Source organism: Gopherus flavomarginatus, chromosome 4 (genome assembly GCF_025201925.1).
Source record: "Gopherus flavomarginatus isolate rGopFla2 chromosome 4, rGopFla2.mat.asm, whole genome shotgun sequence".
Taxonomy (NCBI): domain Eukaryota; kingdom Metazoa; phylum Chordata; order Testudines; family Testudinidae; genus Gopherus; species Gopherus flavomarginatus.
Window position 1 is genome coordinate 213,450,389 of NC_066620.1, and position 20,003 is coordinate 213,470,391.

Consider the following 20,003-nt stretch of genomic DNA (forward strand, 5'->3'; position numbering starts at 1 on the left):
GGCTGAAGCGGGATGAGATAAGTTGCTCCAGACAGAAGATGAGCCTGGGGAGTTGAGCTTGCTCTCTCGAGAGCGTGTCCTGGTTCGGATGTAACCTCTTGTTTTCACTGTGCCTGCTCGCTGTCTCGTGAATCTCTGCCGATAACCGTGTTGTTTCCATTATAAATCTCCGTGCTGGTTGCTGACCCGGAGTGGAACCATCCAAGCTGGGGTGTGCACGACTCTCTTGGGGGCAGCAGACCTGCTGTTGCTGTGAGCGTTCAGTGGAGAAGGGGGCTGGGCACTACAGCGGAAACCTTCCAAAGGGCTCGGGGGCTGAGTGCACCGATTGTTACCCTGCACGGCAGAGCAAGGGCTGGCACAGCCCAGAGGAGAGCGCTCGGCTGACTGACAGGCACCCCAGCCTATCAGGAAGCTGACACCTGGTTCAACCCAAGACTCTCGTGTCAGGGCGGCTGAGGGTAACAAAGAGACTCATGGTCCTGGGCACCCTGAGAACCATTCCAAAGTGAGTGGGGAGGAATAGGGGAGGGGCCGTGGCCCCAGCCTGAACGGATCTGCCGGGGGTTGGCCGTTCTGGCTTGCTCTGCTGTGGGCGTAGCCAGGGATGCTTTGCAGGCTTTTCATTCTCCTGGAGGCAGTTGCTTTGGGGCTGGCCCGTGTCAGACACCAGTACCGCTCAGTGCACTCCCCCTGCAGCCGGGTGTGCGTGAGAAGCACCTTGTGCGAGGTGCGGAGCCTCTCTTGGCTTCCCAGCGCCAGCCCCACCACAGCGTGTCTGGGTGTCAATGGGGAAATGACACTCTCCTTATTTATTGGTCTAGAGGCAGCAGCCAAGCGGCCCCCATTGGAGATCAGAGCCCCTTGGAGCTCGGTGCTGGGCACGCATGGAGTGAAAGGACAAAGAGCTCCTCTTTGAAGCTGTGGCTGTCAAACAGAGGCGGCTCCCTCTCTCAGAAGGCCCCTGGAAAGCCACGCCCAGCCATGCGGCTGCATCCCTGAGATGAGGCCCTCAAGGACCCTGGTTTGTCTGACCCAGACATGAGAAATGTCCATTGGTTCACAATACGGCCAGAATCCTGGACCTCGCCTCCGTGGCCTATCCCTGTACACTGAGGTGGGTTTTCTCAGAAGAAAACGTTACACTAGCGTAACACAGAGGCTGCGTGTAGTGGGTCTTCCTTTGAATACCTGAGCTGCATAGAGGATAACAACCTACTACCAATTTTTGGAGTGGCCTCAGGTTTTTTATTTCTATAATCCAAAACGCTGTAGAAGCTGTATGACTCTGTGAGTTCCCCAGTGTAACCCAGACATTCCCGTGCAGCTGGTATGCTGCACTCTCCCCTGCCCCGTATGTTAAACAAACTCTGTTACCGAGCGTGCAAAGAACCTGTGCGTTCTCTAGCATGACTTTGCTCGGCTGTTTGCTGGGCTCTGAATGCTGCATTGTGCCCCGTACACCAGCGTATGGACAGCTTGGCTTGTGGCCACCTTTTCCCTGCAGCCCCTACCCCACTGTTTGAAAGTTGGGTATGAAACACAGACCCCTTATGATCACCCAGTACAGACGCATTCCCAGTGCGCCAGATGTGGCTAAGGCAGGATCTACTTGACAATAGACTTCAGTGCTATATTTGGTCCAGCTGTAACGACAAAGGAATTGGTGACAGGCTGTATGGATGTGGGAAAGAGCTGAGGCTGTATCCAGGGCCAGCTCCAGCTTTTTTGCCACCCCAAGCGGCAAAGCGGCAAAAAACCCAAAAAGCCCTGATGTGCGGCACTTTGGCGGCAGCTTAGCCGCACCGCTTCATTCTTCTGTGGCAATTCAGCAGCCGGTCCTTCGCTCCAATGGAGACCGAGGGACCCACCGCCGAAGAACCCGGACGTGCCGCCGCTTTCCACCGTAGCGAGGGTAAAGGTACCTGAGCCCTCCCCGCTGCCATTCTTGCCCTAAGTGCAGGGATGGGGTATCTGAGAGACTGGAGTAGCTGACATGTTCCCCGGTCACCCTGCTCACTCGGGAGAGGTTACGTTGAAGGGAGCCAGCCTCCTCTTCCCTGTTAAATCATTCTCATCCTGCTCCAAGGACTAGGAGGAAACCAAATTAAACAGCCCAGCCCCTCCCTGGGCCTCGCCTGGGCAGCTCCGTGGATCCCAGCCCTGGGGGTTTAATCCCAGAGACAATCCAGCTGGGCTTGCTGCAGCATGAGACCATCCAGAGCTGTTTGCTAAGGACAGCGAGAGCCTGCCAGTGAGGGGCTCCGTGCCAATGGCCCTATTAGCCCCGAGGCCAGGGACAGCCAGGCCTTGGCACAGCAATTCCCAGGGTGCCATGTGGCAGGGCCAGCTGCCTGTCGAGGGGCGAGGGGGGTCGGCATGGACGATGGCTCCTTTCAGCCCCCGTCCATGGCACAAGAGGGGCCCAGGAGCTGGGGGGACGATGCTGGGCAGAATGGTGTGCACCTGGGTGGGGGCAGGGCCGGCTCTAGGTTTTTTGCCCCCCCAAGCAAAAAAAGTTTTGGCTGCCCCCCGTCCCAGCCCTGGGTTGCCTCCCGCATCCCCCTGCTGCCCTAGCCCTAGGCTCTCCCCTCCTCCCTTGCTGCCCCAGCCCTGGGCTCCCCCCCCACCAGTGCCCCTCCCCCACACCTCCTGCTGCCCCAGCCCTGGGCTCTCCTCCCCCGCCACCTGCACCCTCCTTCCACCACAGCTCTGGGTCACGGGTAACTTGCTCCCAGGGCAGGTCATTCACCAGGAATTTTGGATGTGCACAAAACACAGACAGGATTGGTTCCCATATGGTTACAGAGCTGCAGTAAAGGGGAACAATTTTCAGCCTGTGTGATTGGAGGATCTCTGGATGCATATTATACGACTGTCCTCCATAAACGAGGAAAAGTTGAGGTGCCTTTATTATTCTTTTGTTTCACTCTTTCTTTCTATGGGGAATTTGCCAGTGCAATATCACTGTCTTCCTTTCAAACAAACAAAAGGCAATGGCTGTTGAAAATAGCAATTCCAGTCCTAATAATGGCTGGGAAGCATTTCTTGCTCAATTTTATCTACGTTTCCTACAGCAAGTTACAGTGGATCAGGATATTTGATTTGGGAGAAATGAAGTAACAGCTCAGCTTGAGCACTCCTGAATTTTGAGATGTTCAAAAATGGAGGGTAGGTGCTGGGGAGGGCGGGGGCTGTGGGCTCCACGGGGGAGCATGGCAGCAGCGTGTCTGGCGCTGCGCGGAGCCAGACACGCTGGTCTGAGTGGCATAGTAAGGGGGTTGGGGGGGTTGGAGAAGGGGTAAGGGGTTCCTGGGGGGCAGTCAAGGGACAGGGAGCAGGGAGGGCTGGATGGGGCGGAGGTTTGCGGGGGGCAGTCAGGGGCAGGGAGAAGGGGGGGTTAGATGGGTCAGAGGTTCAGGGGGGCAGTCAGCGGTTGGATAAGCATGGGAGTCCCAAGGGTTTGTCAGGGGACAGGTAGGGGGTGGGGTCCTGGGGGAGATTGGGGGGGTCTCAGGAGGAGGCAGTTGGGGACAAGGAGAAGGGAGGCTTAAATAGGGGGTGGGATCTTGGGGGGCAGTTGGGGCAGGGGTCCTGGGAGGGGGCAATCAGGGGACCAGGACCAGTGGTGCCTAGATAGAGGGTGGAGTCCTGGGGGGGCAGTTAGGGGCAGGGGTCCTGGGAGGGGGCAATCAGGGGACCAGGACCAGCAGTGCTTAGATAGGGGGGTGGAGTCCTGGGGGGGCAATTAGGGGCAGGAGTCCTGGGACGGGGTGATCAGAGGACGGGGGGGGAGTTGGATGGGTTGGGGTTTCTGGGGGGGGGGGCAATCAGAGGGAGTGGATGGGGACGGGGTGGGGCTTCCTTCCCCCTGGAGTGTCCTGTTTTTTGAATGTTAAAATATGGTCTCCCTACCATTCACAGCACACTGCCACATGAGGCCCCCCTCTTTCCTTTCCATCTGGTGGTGGCCAAGGGAATGCTGGGAAGTGTAGTTCTTTCCCTGCTCCAGGGCTGGCTTTATAGGCAGGGAGCTAACCAAGGAACTACAGCTCCCAGAGACCCCTGTTGGTTCTCAGCTCCCATGCCGCCCCTGCAAATGGGCTGCCCCAAGCAGGTGCTTGCTTTGCTGGTGCCTAGAGCTGCCCCTGGGTCGGGGGGGTGTGGAGCCAGCTGAGGGGGCTCTTGAATCTCAGGGGGTGGATGGGGGTTGGGTAGGAAAGAGGATCATCTGCCCCCCCCCCGTGCAATGACAATGGTACAGTAGCTGGAGGGCTGCATGGGAGCCCTTAGAGCAATGGTCCCCAAACTTTTTCCCCATTCCTCCCTTCCCCTGTCTATCCCCTCCCTGCCCCCGGAGCCAGGAGCAGGGCCACAGCAGTGGGGATGGGGTAAGGAGGCCACAGCTGGGGAGGGAGACGGAAGGGGACCTTTGGCCAGGCACAGATCCCTGGGCGCAGGGTGGGCGGCTGGGACCCCAGGTGTGGGGCCAGGAGTGAAGCTGGGGGGCGCTTCCTCCAGGTTCCCTGTGCCCCCAGATGTGCCCCCCAAATGTTACTCTGCACCCCCCTAGGGAGGCATGCCCCACAGATAGAAGACCTCTGCGTTAGAGGGAGGGAGGGGTTTCTCCCCTCTTCTCCTCCCGCTGCCAGGCACAAGGCAGCTCCTGTTCTGCTCTGAGGGGAAACAGGGCTACGTTTCTTCCCGGGAGGGCGGAGATACTCGCCTCGCTGCTCAGAAACACCGAGAGGCACCGGGGGAAACGTCTGTGCAGTGTCACAGAAACATTCACGCTTCTGCGAGGTGGGGGCTGGGGTCTGCGATTCCCGTAACCCCCACGTCTGCAGTGGGGCTACGAAGCCAGCCTGCCACTCAGTCATGATCCTCTTGTGGAGAGGGGAAATACACTGGCAAGATGTGTCACATCTTCGCTCTGTCCACACACACGCTGGTCGGCTCACTGGGGGATACCAGTCTACTACGGTTACCAGGCAATGGAGTCACTCCTTTAGCTTGGGTGCTAGAGAGCTGTGCTGTAGGTCTGAGGTTCAAACCCAGCTGAGGGCTCCACTAGGGCTAGTGCACATGGCTGGAGCTGGGTGGGGGGGGGGCTATTGCTGACTCTTCCTGCGAAGGAGGAGAGGGAGACTGAGTCAGTATTTCAGGCACTAGCTGGAGACCTGGGTTCTGTTCCCCACTCTGCTGCAGACACCCTGTATCGGTGGTTTTCAAACTGTGGTACTGGGTCACGGAACGAAAGGCGCTGGGTCACAGCAGCTCTGCCCAGCAGCTCCTACCGGGCTGTTAAACGTCCCATCAGCGGTGCAGCCTGGCTGAGGCAAGCTATTCCCTATCTGTTCTGACACCGCGCTGCACCCCGGAAGTGGCCAGCAGCAGGTCCAGCTCCTAGGTGGGGGCGGGGGGGCACTGCCCCTGCCCCAAGCACCGGCTCTGCACTCCCATTAGCCAGTTTTCAGCCAATGGGAGCTGGGGAAGGGCAGTGCCTGCGCGCGAGAGCCGCATGGAGCCGCTTGCACACCTCTGCCTAGGAGCCGAACATACTGCTGGCCACTTCCGGGGCGCAGCACAGTCCGTGGTGCCAGGACAGGCAGGCAACTTGCCTTAGCACCCCTGCTGCACCACTGATCGGGAGCCACCTGAGGTAAGCCCGAGCCCCAACCCTGTGAGCCAATCCCCTCCCCCAGCCCTGAGCCCCCCCAACCAAGAGCCCCCTCCTGCACCCCAAACCCCTCATCCCTGACCCCACCCCAGATCCTGCACCCTCAGCCCAGAGCCCTGACCCTGTCCCATACCCTAGTCCCCTGCCCCAGCCCTGAGCCCCCCCAAACCCAGAGCCCCCTCCTGCACCCCAAACCCCTCATCCCTGGCCCTACCCTGCTGTTCTCACCTATGCACCCCAACCCTCAGCCCCAGCTGCACTGAGTCATGGGCATCGACAATTTTCTTCAACTGGGTCACCAGATAAAACTACTGCCCTGTATGACCTTGGGCAAGTCACTTAGTCCCTCTGTGCCTCAGTTTCCCCTCTGCCCATTGGGGAACAGCCTTCCCCCCTGGCAGGAGGATAAAGAGGAAGGCGATTGGATACTCAGGGGACGAGAGAGCACAGCTAGGATGAGCCCCTGGCTATTTTGCTGAGGTTTTCGCCCTGTTGTGTAGCCACGATACGTTCGCACTGTAGCGTCTTGGTCACAAGAGGGCGCACAAACCCCCAACTTCAGCCTTGGCAACTCCTCCAAGAGCTACAAAAGTCTCCTGCAAGTTCAGTTCACAGCAGCCCAGCCCTGCAGCTGCCTCCGGCTCTGCGGAGCATCCTTCGGTGCCCTCTCCCCCCAGGCCTGGTGGCTGCATGCAAGAGCCTGGAAAACCTGCTCGGCTGCTGCACTGGCTGGTCCTAGAGGAGGGCTGGGGTCTCTCTCCTAACTTCTCACCCACTGGGAAGAAGCCTGGAAGGAGCCAGGAGGATTTGGGGAAGTCTCTGCATCCCCCCAGCACAACCTTGCAAAAGGCTGACCAGCCCCAGCCGACTATGGAAGAAGCTGCAGATGCTGCCTAGTTCTTTTCTTCCTTTCCTGAGTTTCTGGAGCTCTCTGTAAAGCACAAAGTTCTGTTCTCCTCCCTGGGCGATGCTGCCTCCTAGGAACTAACTGGAAAACGCCTCGTCCTTCTAGCTGCAAGATTTCAGCCTGCAGGTGAGTCACTGCGTGCAGCTTTACGTTTCAGACACAGCTTAAGCAACTTCTCCAGGGTGGCACGATTCCCACGGCAATGGGTGGGCCTGTGCACTCAGGGGGTCCCAGAGTGCGGATGAGGGTGTTGGGCATGTGTTTCAAAGCCCAGCCTGCCTCTCGAGAGGCCACTCGCTCTACTCTGGGCTTCAGGCCCTGCTCAGGAGGGCTGGGGAAAAGGTTCTGTACTGGGGTCGCTCACTGATTCCCTCTTTGCAGCGTCTTTCCCACCCAGGGCTGGGTTGCTGGACCGTTGGATGGCAGGGGACACGGGGATTTTTGGCTGCTCCTGGTAATACACTTAAAAGGTCAAGAGGGACTTGAAGGAGCCCAAAATGTTTGTACCCGGGCAGCTGGTTTAAGGAGCTGCTTGGGAAGGGATGCACCATCGAAAGAGTTGCCTGGGAAGGAACGTTATCTCTTGATGAGCGTAGGGGGCTGGGAGCCAGGACTCTTGGGTTCAATCTCTGGTTGTACGGTGTAGTGGTTAGAGCAGGGCCGGGAGCCAGGACTCTTGGGTTCTCTCTGGTTGTATGGTATAGTGGTTAGAGCAGGTGACTGAGAGCCAGGACTCTTGGGGTCTCTCTCTGGTTGTACGCTGTAGTGGTTAGAGCAGGGCTGGGAGCCAGGACTCTTGGGTTCTCTCTCTGGTTGTACGGTGTAGTGGTTAGAGCAGGGGGCTGGGAGCCAGGAGTCTTGGGTTCAATCTCTGGTTGTACGGTGTAGTGGTTAGAGCAGGGGACTGAGAGCCAGGACTCTTGGGTTCTCTCTCTGGTTGTATGGTGTAGTGGTTAGAGCAGGGGGCTTGGAGCCAGGACTCTTGGGTTCTCTCTGGTTGTATGGTGTAGTGGTTAGAACAGGGGTTTCGGGGATCCAAGAGGCTGCTACTTTTGTGACTCTGAGCAAGGTACTTAGGCTACCATTTTCCAAAGTGGCTATCAGTTTTGGGTGCTCAAATGTTGGGTCCCCAACCCGGGTCCAACCATGGCTCTCACTGTACCTGACCGTGCCCCTCTGTAAAACCGGTGCAGTGACACCTCCCTTGCCCGGTTAGTGCCTCAGTGCTGACAAGGAGCTGCCCACATGCAGCGTGTGCTGCACTGAGTCACTAGCTGCCAGCCTCAGCCCCAGCCCTGCGCAGGGGGCCCATGGGGCAGGGAGAGCCCTGCGCCCCTTAGAGAGAGCACAGGGTGGGATGGAGGGTTTCTGTCGAGGGCTGTGTATGTTCAGGAGCTCCCCCTCGCCTCCACACAGCTGGAGCAGCGGTGCCCGATGGAAATGCCCAGGGTTTCTGCGCCATGTGCCAGGCATGGCTGGTTCTGGCCTGACAGCCCGGCTGGATCTGTATTAGAGAGACTAAGGAACCCGCCAATTGCTCTGAGCGAATCTCGCTGGGGTGTGAATGCTCTGCGAGCGTTCGGTGCAGGGCTGGGTGTGTGAGAGCCGAGTGGAGCCATTTCCAACCAGGGCAGCCCTGGGGGTCCCCCAGCAGATGGAGCTGAAGCCGTTTGCCAGGGGGTCTCGGTAACTAAAACCAGAGGTGTTAGCAGGCAGCAGCTGATGGTGGCTGGAGCCAGAAGGGGCAGGGACGGGGCTTGGCGGAGCGAGCAGGCCCTTCTCCACCGCAGCCAGCGCCTGAGGGGAACACGTGAGATGAGTTTGGGCGTGCTCAGCACATTCCACCTGGCAGGCTCAGCTCATAGACTCATAGACTCTAGGACTGGAAGGGACCTCGAGAGGTCATCGAGTCCAGTCCCCTGCCCTCATGGCAGGACCAAATACTGTCTAGACCATCCCTGATAGACATTTATCTAACCTACTCTTAAATATCTCCAGAGATGGAGATTCCACAACTTCCCTGACAGAAGCAGCCCCATATTAACCCAGGGCCACCCAGAGGATTCAGGGGGTCTGGGGCCAAGCAATTTCAGGGGACCCTTCCATAAAAAAAAGCTGCAATACTATAGAATACTATATTCTTGTGGGGGCCCTTGCGGGCCCGGGTCAAATTGCCCCACTTGCTCCCTCTCCGCCCCCGGGCAGCCCTGGGAAAAATAAACATTTAAAAACCTTTCATATCTCGGCACAAACCCAGTTTTGAGAAAACTTCTTTTCAAGTCACCTTCACAAGGTATCACTGGTTCTCAGCATCAGCTGGTGCTAAAAGGCACTAAAGCTCATTAAAGAGGTTAGACAAATATTTTCCATCAAAACTTTTTTTGGATTGAAAACTAAGGGTTTTTAAAAAGCAGAAAAAAATCACGGACAATGTCTGCTTTCCTTCAAAATGTGTTGTGTTTTTTTAATTGAAAAGTTGAAATTAGTCTGCCAAAACCTGAACATGGTTTGGGGTTTCAGAAGTGTGTGACCAAATATTTGCTGCTTGCTGTGTTTGATTGCTTAAAGAAACAATAAAAAAATTCTGCTTAAAAAAAATCCACAACTTTTGAACCACCTCAGCTTGTGACCAAACGCCTGAGCCCATCCAGTCAGAGATTTTTCCAGGTTTCTGATATTCTGCTGGCTTCCTTGACTCATATCTGTCTCCATAACTTTGGGTTCATTTAACTTAGAACATAAGAACGGCCACACTGGGTCAGACCAAAGGTCCATCCAACCCAGTATCTTATCTACCAACAGTGGCCAATGCCAAGTGCCCCAGAGGGAGTGAACCTAACAGGCAACGATTAAGTGATCTCTCTCCTGCCATCCATCCCCACCCTCAGACAAACAGAGGCTAGGGACACCATTCCTTACCCATCCTGGCTAACAGCCATTAATGGATTTAACCTCCATGAATTTAGCTGTTTCCTAGAGACTGGCTCCATGGGGTCCCTCACAAACTGGAGACGGTTACTGTGGGTTTGTCTTTAGTATAGACTATGCACATACTCCACGAACTGAGCATTTGAGCTTGTTCCAGAATCTGGGATGAGTCTATGTTGTGAAAACTGAAATGCTCAAAATAGCACATGCATGTGAATGGACACAGGGTGCTAAAATTAAATTAACCCAGGGGTTCTCAAACTGGGGGTCAGGACCCCTCGGAGGTCATGAGGTTATTACTGGGGGTTGCAAACTGTCAGCCTCCACCTCAGACCCTGCTTTGCCTCCAGCATTTATAATAGTGTTATAAATTAAAAACACTTTTTTATATATTTAAGGGGGGGTTGCACTTTGTGGTTTGCTATGTGAAAGGGGTCACCAGTACAAAAGTTTGAGAACCACTGAATTTACCCCTCTGGAGCCTCGGGGAATGCAGGGGAGGGGCGTCTCCCTTGGTAGGGTTGGGAAGGAGGTAGGTGGTGTAGGATATTGCTCTTCTCATGTGATCCCCCCCCCCCCATGGCTCTCTCGGCTCTATCGCTGTTAATCTAAAGTGGCTAATTTTGAATGAGGATACCCTCCCCTGACATGAATCTCCCTATGGCACTGAAATTAAATGTAGACTGTAATTTGGCATTTGAGAAGTGAAAGGGATGGCAGCCCTAAGGGAAAAGGTAGCAGCTTGGCTCTTTGTGTTAAATAGCTGTCTGCAAGCCTCAAATTGCTGAATGAGCTTTAGGGTAGGGAAGGCTGTGCCTCCCCAAACAGCTTGGCCCTGCCCCCTATCCAACCCCCACGCACTTCCTGCCCCCCAAGACGCCCCCAACCCCCACCCCAGGACCCCACCCCCCACTAACCCCCCCTGCTCCCTGTCCCCGACTGCCCCAACCCCTATCCCCCTCCAAGTCCTGACAGACCCCTGGAACGTCCACGATCCAACCCCCTGTTCCCCGTCCCCTGACCGCCCCCCCCAACCTCTGCCCCCTCCCTGTCCCCTGACTGTCCGCAGGACTGCCTGCCCCTTATCCAGTGGCCCTGGTCCCCTTACCATGCTGCTTACCCCCACTTCCCCCTCTCCTGGAGCCTCAGTGCGTGGCATTCAGGAGCGGCCCTGGACAGTGCTGCAGCGGCCTGGCTCCATGGGACCTGAGCTCCGGCCACTCGGCTTGCAGCTCGCAGCCTCGACCCCTTAGCACGCAGCTCTGAGCGGGAGGGCTCAGGCCCCGCCCCCTTAGCACGCGGCTCTGAGCGGGAGGGCTCAGGCCCCGCCCCCTTAGCACGCGGCTCTGAGCGGGAGGGCTCAGGCCCCACCCCCTTACCACGCAGCTCTGAGCGGGAGGGCTCAGGCCCCGCCCCCTTACCACGCGACTCTGAGCGGGAGGGCTCAGGCCCCGCCCCCTTACCACGCAGCTCTGAGCGGGAGGGCTCAGGCCCCGGCCCCTTACCACGCGGCTCTGAGCGGGAGGAGCTCAGGCCCCGCCCCCTTACCACGCGGCTCTGAGCGGGAGGGCTCAGGCCCCGCCCCCTACCACGCGGCTCTGAGAGGGAGGGGCTCAGGCCCCACCTCCCTACCACATGGCTCTGAGCGGGAGGGGCTCAGGCCCCGCCCAAGCCACGCGGCTTTAGCTCTGTCCAGGGCCACTCCTGGACACGGCGCGCTGAGGTGCCGGGGATGGGGGATGGGGGAAGGCAGAGGCGGGGGGGAGAGTCCGACATTCTCATGGGGGCCCCTGCAGGGCCTGGGGCAAATTGCCCCACTTGCTCTCCCCCTGGGCGGCCCTGTATTAACCCCTCCACACTACCGCCTTTGTGGAGAGCGTGTGGGGCCTGGCCTGGCTCTCCTTGGCCAGCTGCATCGCTTCCCCCGGTGCCAGGCCAACCTAATACCCCCCCGTTCCCACCCGGCACTGCTTTACCCCCATGGTGCAGGCCAGCACCACAAGGGAAACGGCCGGTGGGGGCTGGGGCCATCAAGCCTGATTCCCCTTTCCCTGGCACCATGCTGACCCTGATATATCCCTCCGTGGAACCGACCGACTCCCACCGGGGCAGGGACTGTGGGATCAACCCCACTGGTTCCAAGAGGGCCTGGCTGGCTCTGTGTGATCCACAACGAGACAGGACCAGGACATCCTGTAAGAGGGTTTTTGGGTGGACCCAGGCAACCCAGAGTAGCCTCTCTAGGGTGCCTGGCCTCCCACATGGGGCAGGCGAAGGGCAGGGCCTGGGGGAAGAAGGGGCCCTGCATGGGGTTGCCTAATGACCCGGTTCCACCTCTCTGGCCCACGCACCCGCAGTAACCACCAAGGGTCTCTCTAGGCCTTGATCGCAGGGGAGTTAACACAGGCTGGCAGCCATGTCTGAAATCCTCGGCATGGTCTGGACACCTTGTGTTTTAATCCATGGCCAAGGAGGACCCTAGTGTGCTCCAGCTGGACCCACCTCCCCTCACGGACGGTCTGCGCCGTGAAGCGGCTTGACGTGGTTCTAACATGGCTGTTCCCCGAGACGAATCTGGGCTGTGACAGGCTTGGGCCAGAGCCGTGCTTGCATGCTTCTGGAGACCTTAGTTCAGCCCCCGCTTGGCAGCGTGAGGCCTTTCGGCTTCAGCACATCTGGCCTCTCCGAGCGCTGGACAGCTGGCTCAGGAAGATGTCAAGGCTCGCAGCATTTCCAGTCCCTGGCTGAGCTGTCAGTGTGTGCAGAATCCATGCGCTGAGGTGACCCAGATGATGGGATTTATTGGACCCTCAGCAAGTTTGCAGATGACACTAAGCTGGGGGAAGAGGTAGATATGCCGAAGGGTGGGGATAGGGTACAGAGTGACCTAGACAAATCAGAGGATTGGGCCAAAAGAAATCTGGTGAGATTCAAGACGGATGAGTACAGAGTCCTGCACTTAAGACGGAAGAATCCCATGCACAGCTACAGGCTGGAGACCAACTGGCTAAGCAGCAGTTTTGCAGAAAAGGACCTGGGGATTACAGTAGACGAGAAGCTGAATATGAGTCAGCAGTGTGCCTTTGTTGCCAAGAAGGCCACCGGTATATTGGGCTGTATTAGTAGGAGCATTGCCAGCAGATCGAGGGAAGTGATTATTCCCCTCTACTCCATGTGTGGCCTCACCAGTGCCAAATATTGTGTCCAGTTTTGGTCTCCTCACTACAGAAGGGATGTGGATAAATTGGAAAGAGTCCAGAGGAGGGCAACGAAAATGAGTAGGGGGCTGGGGCACATGACTTGAGAGGAAAGGCTGAGGAAACAGGGGTTACTTAGATTGCAGAAGAGAAGAGTGAGGCGGGATTTGATAGCTGCTTCAGCTACCTGAAGGGGGGTTCCAAAGAGGATGGATCTAGACTGTTCTCAGTGGTAGCAGATGACAGAACAAGGAGCAATGGTCTCAAGTTGCAGTGGGGGAGGTTTAGGTTGGATATTAGAAAAAAAAATTTCACTAGGAGGGTGGTGAAGCGCTGGAGTGGGTTACCTGGGGAGATGGTGGAATCTCCTTCCTTAGAGGTTTTTAAGGTCAGGCTTGACAAAGCCCTGGCTGGGATGATTTAGTTGGGGGTTGGTCCTGCTTTGAGCAGGAGGTTGGACTAGATACCTCCTGAGGTCCCTTCCAACCCTGATATTCTATGATTCTATAACCCACAAGTATCAGAGGGGTAGCCGTGTTAGTCTGGATCTGTAAAAGCAGCAGAGAATCCTGTGGCACCTTATAGACTAACAGAGGTTTTGGAGCATGAGCTTTCATGGGTGAATATAACCCACATATTCCCCCCAACCCTGCAGAGCCAGGGTGAAAACCCTGCTCCTTCAGCTCCAAACCCGGAGGCATCTACTGCATGAGCTAGCGGAGAGCTCAATTCATTGGCAGCAGTAGTAAGTGCTTTATCCTTTCTGTGGACCAGCCACTAATGTGCACCATCACGTATGGATAGACACACATGTCCAAGTGCATGCTGGGTAATGGAGCAGGAGCTAGTGGAGGCTGACCCCAGCTGTGGGTCAGGGTTACACAGAGTTACTCCAGCGGCTACAGTTACAGGGCAGAGATGGGGGTGACAGGGAGTTTCTGGTCCCATGTTGTCTGTGCCCCTCACCCCCACCCCATGCAGTCTCTCACCTGCCTGTTCTGTTTCCCCGGCAGCGAGAGGATGGAGAACAAGGCCATGTACCTGCACACCTTCAGCGAGCGGGAGAACGGCTCCATCTTTGAGGAGTCATTTGATGGAAGGAACCTGTCCAAACTGAACCTCTGTGAGGATGGTAAGTGCTGGGGGAGCCTTGCTGAGCAAGGCTCTTCAGAAAATCATTGCCCATGGAAAAATGGGCACCACTCCCACACCATGGGGGCATGAGCCCCAACAAGAGCTGATGTTAAACCTCATGGCTGCTTTGGGGTGAGTGGGAGCTCCAGATGCAATGGAACCATTCAACCGTTTCGCTCAGCGGCCATGTGCACAGAAAGATAGCAGAGAACTCGCTGTGAAACTGTTCCTTGCATCTCAGATTTTTAAGCAGATAGACAAAGGCATGGATGGACCCCTGGGCACTGAACTTGCCCTCACCTCACTAGAGAGATGAGGCACCTGGACATGGCAGCTCGGGGGACGCTCACACTGTTACTGTGTTGTACCTGGGCTGGGGATTTCAGTCCCTAGGGCTGTCAGGGCAGCACTACGCACCGAAATCCACCAACACAAATAATGCAACAGTTTCCGAGGCGACCATTGCTACGTTAAGTCTAGGGATTGCGTTTAAGGGTGCAAGTGGGCAAGGGCGCTAGTGAGAACATGAACCCCAGGCCAGATGAAGCGTGGATCTTGGCTGGATGTCAAAAGCCCCAGAGTCCTAACCATATATCCATTGCCTCTGAGATGTTTCTGGTTGGATCGAATTCTAAAAATCCCAGACAAGACAAAGCTCCTAGCATGCGCCTCAAGGGGCTTTCGGGTCCCTGCCCTCAGGAGGTTTCTTCCACTGGGTTCAAAGAGCAGAGGTTTGTAGGGACCTGTTCAAACCAGATGATCATGGAGAATCCTAGAACCATAGAAATGACAGGCTGAAAGGGACCTTGAGAGGTCATCAAGTTCTGGCCTCTGCGCTGAGGCAGGTCCAAATAAACCCAGACCAGCTCTGACAGGTGTTTGCCCAGCCTGCTCTTAAAAATCTCCCATAATGGGGATTTCACAACCTGTCATAACTGTCCTACTCAGATCTGAACCTTAGAGTTCAGAACCTGAGAAGCTAGCATGAAACCTCCAAACTTAATTACCAGCTTGGATCTGATATCGCTGCCACCAGCCAGAAAAATTCCAGTGTCTGGCTCACTCTGGCCTCCCCAAAACCTTCCCTGGGGGACGCCAACACTCAGATGTCCTGAGTCTCACCACAAAGGGAAATAACCCACTTCCCTTCTCCCTCTTCCCCTCCAGGTGTTCCCTCCCTGGGTTCCTGGAGAGATATACAGATTCAAGCTCCGTGAATCTAAACAAAGGGATTCCACCCTCCCTGCTTCAAGTCCTTGAAACACAAGTACCGAGAGATCAAATCTCTCTTCCCTCTCACCCAGAGGGTATGCAAAGTCAGGCTTAGTAAATCTAACACAAAGAGATTTCCCCCCTCCCTTCGTTTCTTAGCCTTAACCAGTGAAAAACACTTAAACAGGTCTTAAAAAGAAAGCTTTATATAAAAAGAAAGAAAAAGACATAAAATGGTCTCTGTATCAAGGTGACAATATACAGGGTCAATTGCTTAAAAGAAAAAATGAATAAACAGCCTTATCCAAAAAGAATACAATTTAACACTTTCCAGCAACTACACACATGTAAATACAAAAAAAAACAATATAAACCTACTGTCTTACTATCCTTGTACTTACAACTTGGAAACAGAAGATTAGAAAGCCTGGAGATAGAAAGATCACTCTCAGAGCCGAGAGGGTCACCGAACCAAGACAAAGAACAAAGAACTCACACCCAAACTTCCCTCCACCCAGATTTGAAAAAGTCTTGTTTCCTGATTGGTCCTCTGGTCAGCTGTTTAGTTCCCTTTGTTAACCCTTTACAGGTAAAAGAACATTAACCCTTAGCTATCTGTTTATGACACAACCTCCCTTGGACGCCTGTTCCAGAGCTTAACTCCCAAGAGAGTTGGCAAGTGTTTCCTAATATCGAACCTAACTCTCCCTTGCTGCAGATAACGCCCATTACTGCTTGTCCTACCTTCGATGGCCAAGGAGAATGGTTGATCCCCATCCTCTCTATAACAGCCAGAACATATGTGAAGACTGTTATCGGGTCTTCTTTTCTCAAGACTGCACATGTCCAGTTTTTGTTAACCTTTCCTCCAAGGTCAGGTTTTCTAAACCTTTATCCTTTTAGTTGCTCTCCTCTGGACTCTTCCCAATTTGTCCACTTCTTCCTTGAAGGGCGGTGCCCAGAACAGGAGACAGAACTGGAGCTGAGGCCTCCCCAGTGCCCAGGTCCGGCTTTAGCAAGTGCAGGTCCCGCTTCGTACTCACCCGGCGGCGCTCCGGGTCTTCGGCGGCACTTCGGCAGCAGGTCCTTCACTCGCTCTGGGTCTTCGGCGGCACTCAAGGACCCACCGCCGAAATGCCACCGAAGACCTGGAGCATCACCGGGTGAGTGAAAATTAAAAAGGTGCCAGCGTGGGGCCCGATTCCGGGGAACCGGGCGAATCGGCCTAAAGCCGGCTGTGCCAGTGTCAAGAAGAGTGGGATGATTACCTCCCCATCTTCCATACGACACTCCTGCCAATACACCCCAAAAGGATCTTAGCCTTTTTCGCAACTACACCACAGTGTTGCCTCATGTTCACATTGTGATCCACTGTAACCCTCAGACCCTTGGCAGCGGTACAATCCCCTAGCCAGTTGTTCCCCAGTTTGTAGTGGTGCATTTGATTTTTTTCCTTCCTAAGTGACATATTTTGCACTGGTCCTTGTTGAATTGCCTCTTGTTGATTTCAGACCCATTTTCCGATGTCTCAAGGTCGTTTTGAAGTCTAACCTTGTCCTCCAAAGTGCTTGCAACCCCTCTCCGCTTGGTGTCATCCACAGATTTTATGAGCGTACTCTCCACTCCATTATCCACCTCAGTAATGAAAATACTGAATAGCACCCAACCCATGGAATATGTAGTTATGGGAGAATCCTCCCTGAGGGGCTGACAGGTCCCTCCTGAACACCCAGCATCAGGCCAGGCAGTGTCCTGACGTCCTGCAGCCCAAGCGGTGCCTTGGCCAGACATGTGAAGCCTGGTTCCACGCTCCATTCTGGCTAGCCGCTGCTCTCGGGAACAGGCTGCATTGATTGACTTCACCAGGGTGTGGGCTCCCTGCGGGCCGGCCTCAGGGACCACGTCTTAGAGCTTCGGGTGGGGGATGCTCTCGGGCTTTGGGTTCAGCTTTGGATATTCTAGCATGCCCTGTTAGAGTGGGGCCAGCTGGAGCATGGACGTGGCTGCCAAGAGAGGGTGGGGCGGAAGGGGTGTGGGGCTGGGACTCGCCTCTCCATCCGGCAGCGTTGCCAAATGGGTGTGGAGAGTCCCACTGCTGGAAGGGGAACTCTGGGCCAGTCCTTCAGCTGCAGAGCTTGGGTCTTTCTGCTCACGCCCAGGCCTGGCTGTAGCTCTGGCCCTTTGGCCCAGACCTTGCTCGAGCACACGGCTGTTGCCTGCTGCTGCATAATGAGTTTGTCGCTGACAGCGTCAGTGCACACGCAGGATGCACATGGGGCCAGAGAGTGGGTTGCACGTGCAACTGTCTGTCTGGCGTTTCCTAACTTTCGAGTGCTTGACTTTGCAGCCTAAAGAGCATTCTTTGAATGTAGGTTTTTGTATGTGATTATCAATAATAATGTGTCAAAATGGCAGCTGCTTAATCAGCAGATCTCTTTTCCCCTGAGAGCCTTGCCGAGCCACCATATGACACCTCCAGTGAGGTGTCCCTTCTTGGGCATTAATTGCCCCCTAAATTACAATCCAGAACATCCGTGCAATCCTATGGACAGCAGAGCAGGTTGCTTAAGTGCAACAGACAGCATCTTGGCCCTGCAAAATGTTTATTACTGGGGATGATGCATGGGAAGGGAAGGACCCAGCTTGACTCTCAGATTCCAGGTGAATCTGCAGAGCTGGAAAAACATCACATACAAGAGCTAGGTATTATTATTTTAACTGACATGCTGATCTGAGCTGATGTGGAGTCAATGAGAGAAAATGAGCACAAGTTAGAGAGAGATTTTAAATGCTAGTTGGTGGAGGAGACTTGTTACTAGGCCATGGGGACTTTCACCCCGACAAATCCAGCCTAGGTGAGACATCAGCCAAAGCTGTTATTCACAACAAACTGGAGTCGGTCAAGAAAGAGTTAAGATTGAGTGTATTTTTCCATGGAGACCAGCTAGCGGCCCAAAATAATATTGCATTGTTTGAAACAAAATTTCTACAGCCCAACCTTGGCAAGTCTGGAAATGGCCAGTGAAAGGATCCAGCTGGTTCCCCACTGCCATATAATTCTCCATCACTGACTCCCACCCCACCCAGCCTTCCCAGCCTGAACTCTGGAAAGGAGACGGGAAACCCAGCTGACAATGGGACAGCTAGTTTCCGCCTTGAAAGATGGGCCTTTGTGACATGAGTTGGTGGGGGGGTTTCCATCTCTATCTCAGTGGACAAGCATCTGTCTGGGGGGAAAGCCCCACATTTGTGACTGTCACAAATTGGCCCCATGGTGGCAGTGGCAGTGGAGATGCCAAGAGCTGAATGGGGCATAGAGAGTCAACATCCTCACTTAACCACTTAAACCACCAACGCGCCCCGCCCCCCCCCCCCCCCCCGGGTGTGGTAAAGCTGAGATTCTAGTTAGCTCTGACTGGATACTGATGGATGGACTGGGGGCTGATAGATCGGCCTCTGACTTCCGTGGTAGCTGAGGGAAAGGTGGTTGGCAGGACAGGCTGTCTTGGTGCAGGACAGGGCAGGACTGGTGGCTTTCCTGCAGGCGGCTCCATTTTTAAGCTTTCCTAGGGGGGTGGAGTTATAGGACTGGCTCCGCCTCTTAGTTCTCCCAAGACCCACCTCCAACTAGAGAAAGTTTGTAAAAGCCTCCTTAAGTGGTGGCTGCCATGGAAGCACATTAAGATTATGTTTGTTGCAGGGGGCAGCTCTGAAGCTTTCACAGCTCTAGACTGGGCGAGCTGGGTGTGGGTTCAGAGAGACCCCTGGGCTGTCCCAGTGCATGACTCATAAAAGCATAAGAACGGCCATACTGGGTCAGACCAAGGGTCCATCCAGCCCAGTGTCCTGTCTTCTGACAGCGGCCAATGCCAGGTGCCCCAGAGGGAAAGAACAGAGCAGGGAATCATCTAGTGATCCCACTCATCCAGTCCCAACTTCTGGCAGTTGGAGGCTAGGGACACTCAGATGATGGGATTGCCTCTCTGCCCATCCTGGCTAATAGCCATTGATGGACCCATCCTCCATGAACTTATCTAGTTCTTTTTTTAACCCTGTTATAGTTTTGGCCTCCACAAGATTCTCCGGCAAGGAGTTCCCCAGGTTGGCTGTGCATTGTGAAAAAATACTTCCTTTCGTTTTTTTTAACCTATTTCCTATTAATTTCATTGGATGATCCCTAGTTCTTGTGTTATGTGAAGAAGTAACTAACATTTCCTTATTCACTTTCTCTAGACCAGTCAAGATTTTGGAGACCTCTATCATATCTCGTCTCTTTTACGAGCTGAAAAGTCTCAATCTTTTTAACCTCTCCTCATACAGAAGCTGTTCCATACCCCTAATCATTTTTCTTGCCTTTTTCTGAACCTTTTCTAATTCCAACATGATTATTTTCCTTCCTATTTTCTATCCCTTTCTTAATGATTCCCACCATTCTGTTTGCTTTTGTGACTGCTGCTGCACATTGGGTGGATGTTTCCAGAGAACTATCCACAATGACTCCAAGATCTTTCTTGAGTGGTAACAGCTAATTTAGACCCCATCACTTTATACGTATAGTTGGGATTATGTTTTCCAATTTGCATCACTTTTCATTTATCAACATTGAATTTCATCTGCCATTTTTTTGCCCTGTTGCACAGTTTAGTGAGATCCCTTTGCAACTCTTCACAATCTGCTTTGGACTTAATCAGCTTGAGTAGGTTTTCTACCATCTGCAAATTTTGCCACCTCACTGGTTACCTCTTTTTCCAGATCACTGATGGATGTGTTGAATAGGACTGGTCCCAGAACAGACCCTTCGGGGACACCACTATCTACCTCTCTGCATTCTGAAAACTGACCATTTACTCCTACCCTTTGTTTTCTATGGTTCAGCCAGTTACTGATCCATGAGAGGACCCTTCCTCTTATCCCATGACAGCTTACTTTGCTTAAGAGCCTTTGC

General features: G+C 54.5%; 1 protein-coding gene across 3 annotated transcripts in view; it reads left to right on the plus strand.

The window, feature by feature from the left end:
* The first annotated feature begins 828 nt into the window (after nucleotides 1-828).
* SCARA5 (scavenger receptor class A member 5) overlaps nucleotides 829-20,003 on the plus strand; it is a 156,818-nt gene continuing 137,643 nt past the window's right edge. Inside the window, exons 1-2 of one of the 3 annotated variants that reach the window (XM_050948851.1) lie at nucleotides 829-1,117; nucleotides 13,726-13,844. In XM_050948851.1, coding sequence (XP_050804808.1) covers nucleotides 13,733-13,844 — 112 coding nt within the window. In that variant the 5' untranslated portion in view covers nucleotides 829-1,117; nucleotides 13,726-13,732. Of the gene's footprint in view, nucleotides 1,118-4,977; nucleotides 6,714-13,721; nucleotides 13,845-20,003 lie in introns of those variants that run through there. The other 2 variants (XM_050948849.1, XM_050948850.1) reach the window with 2 other exon arrangements.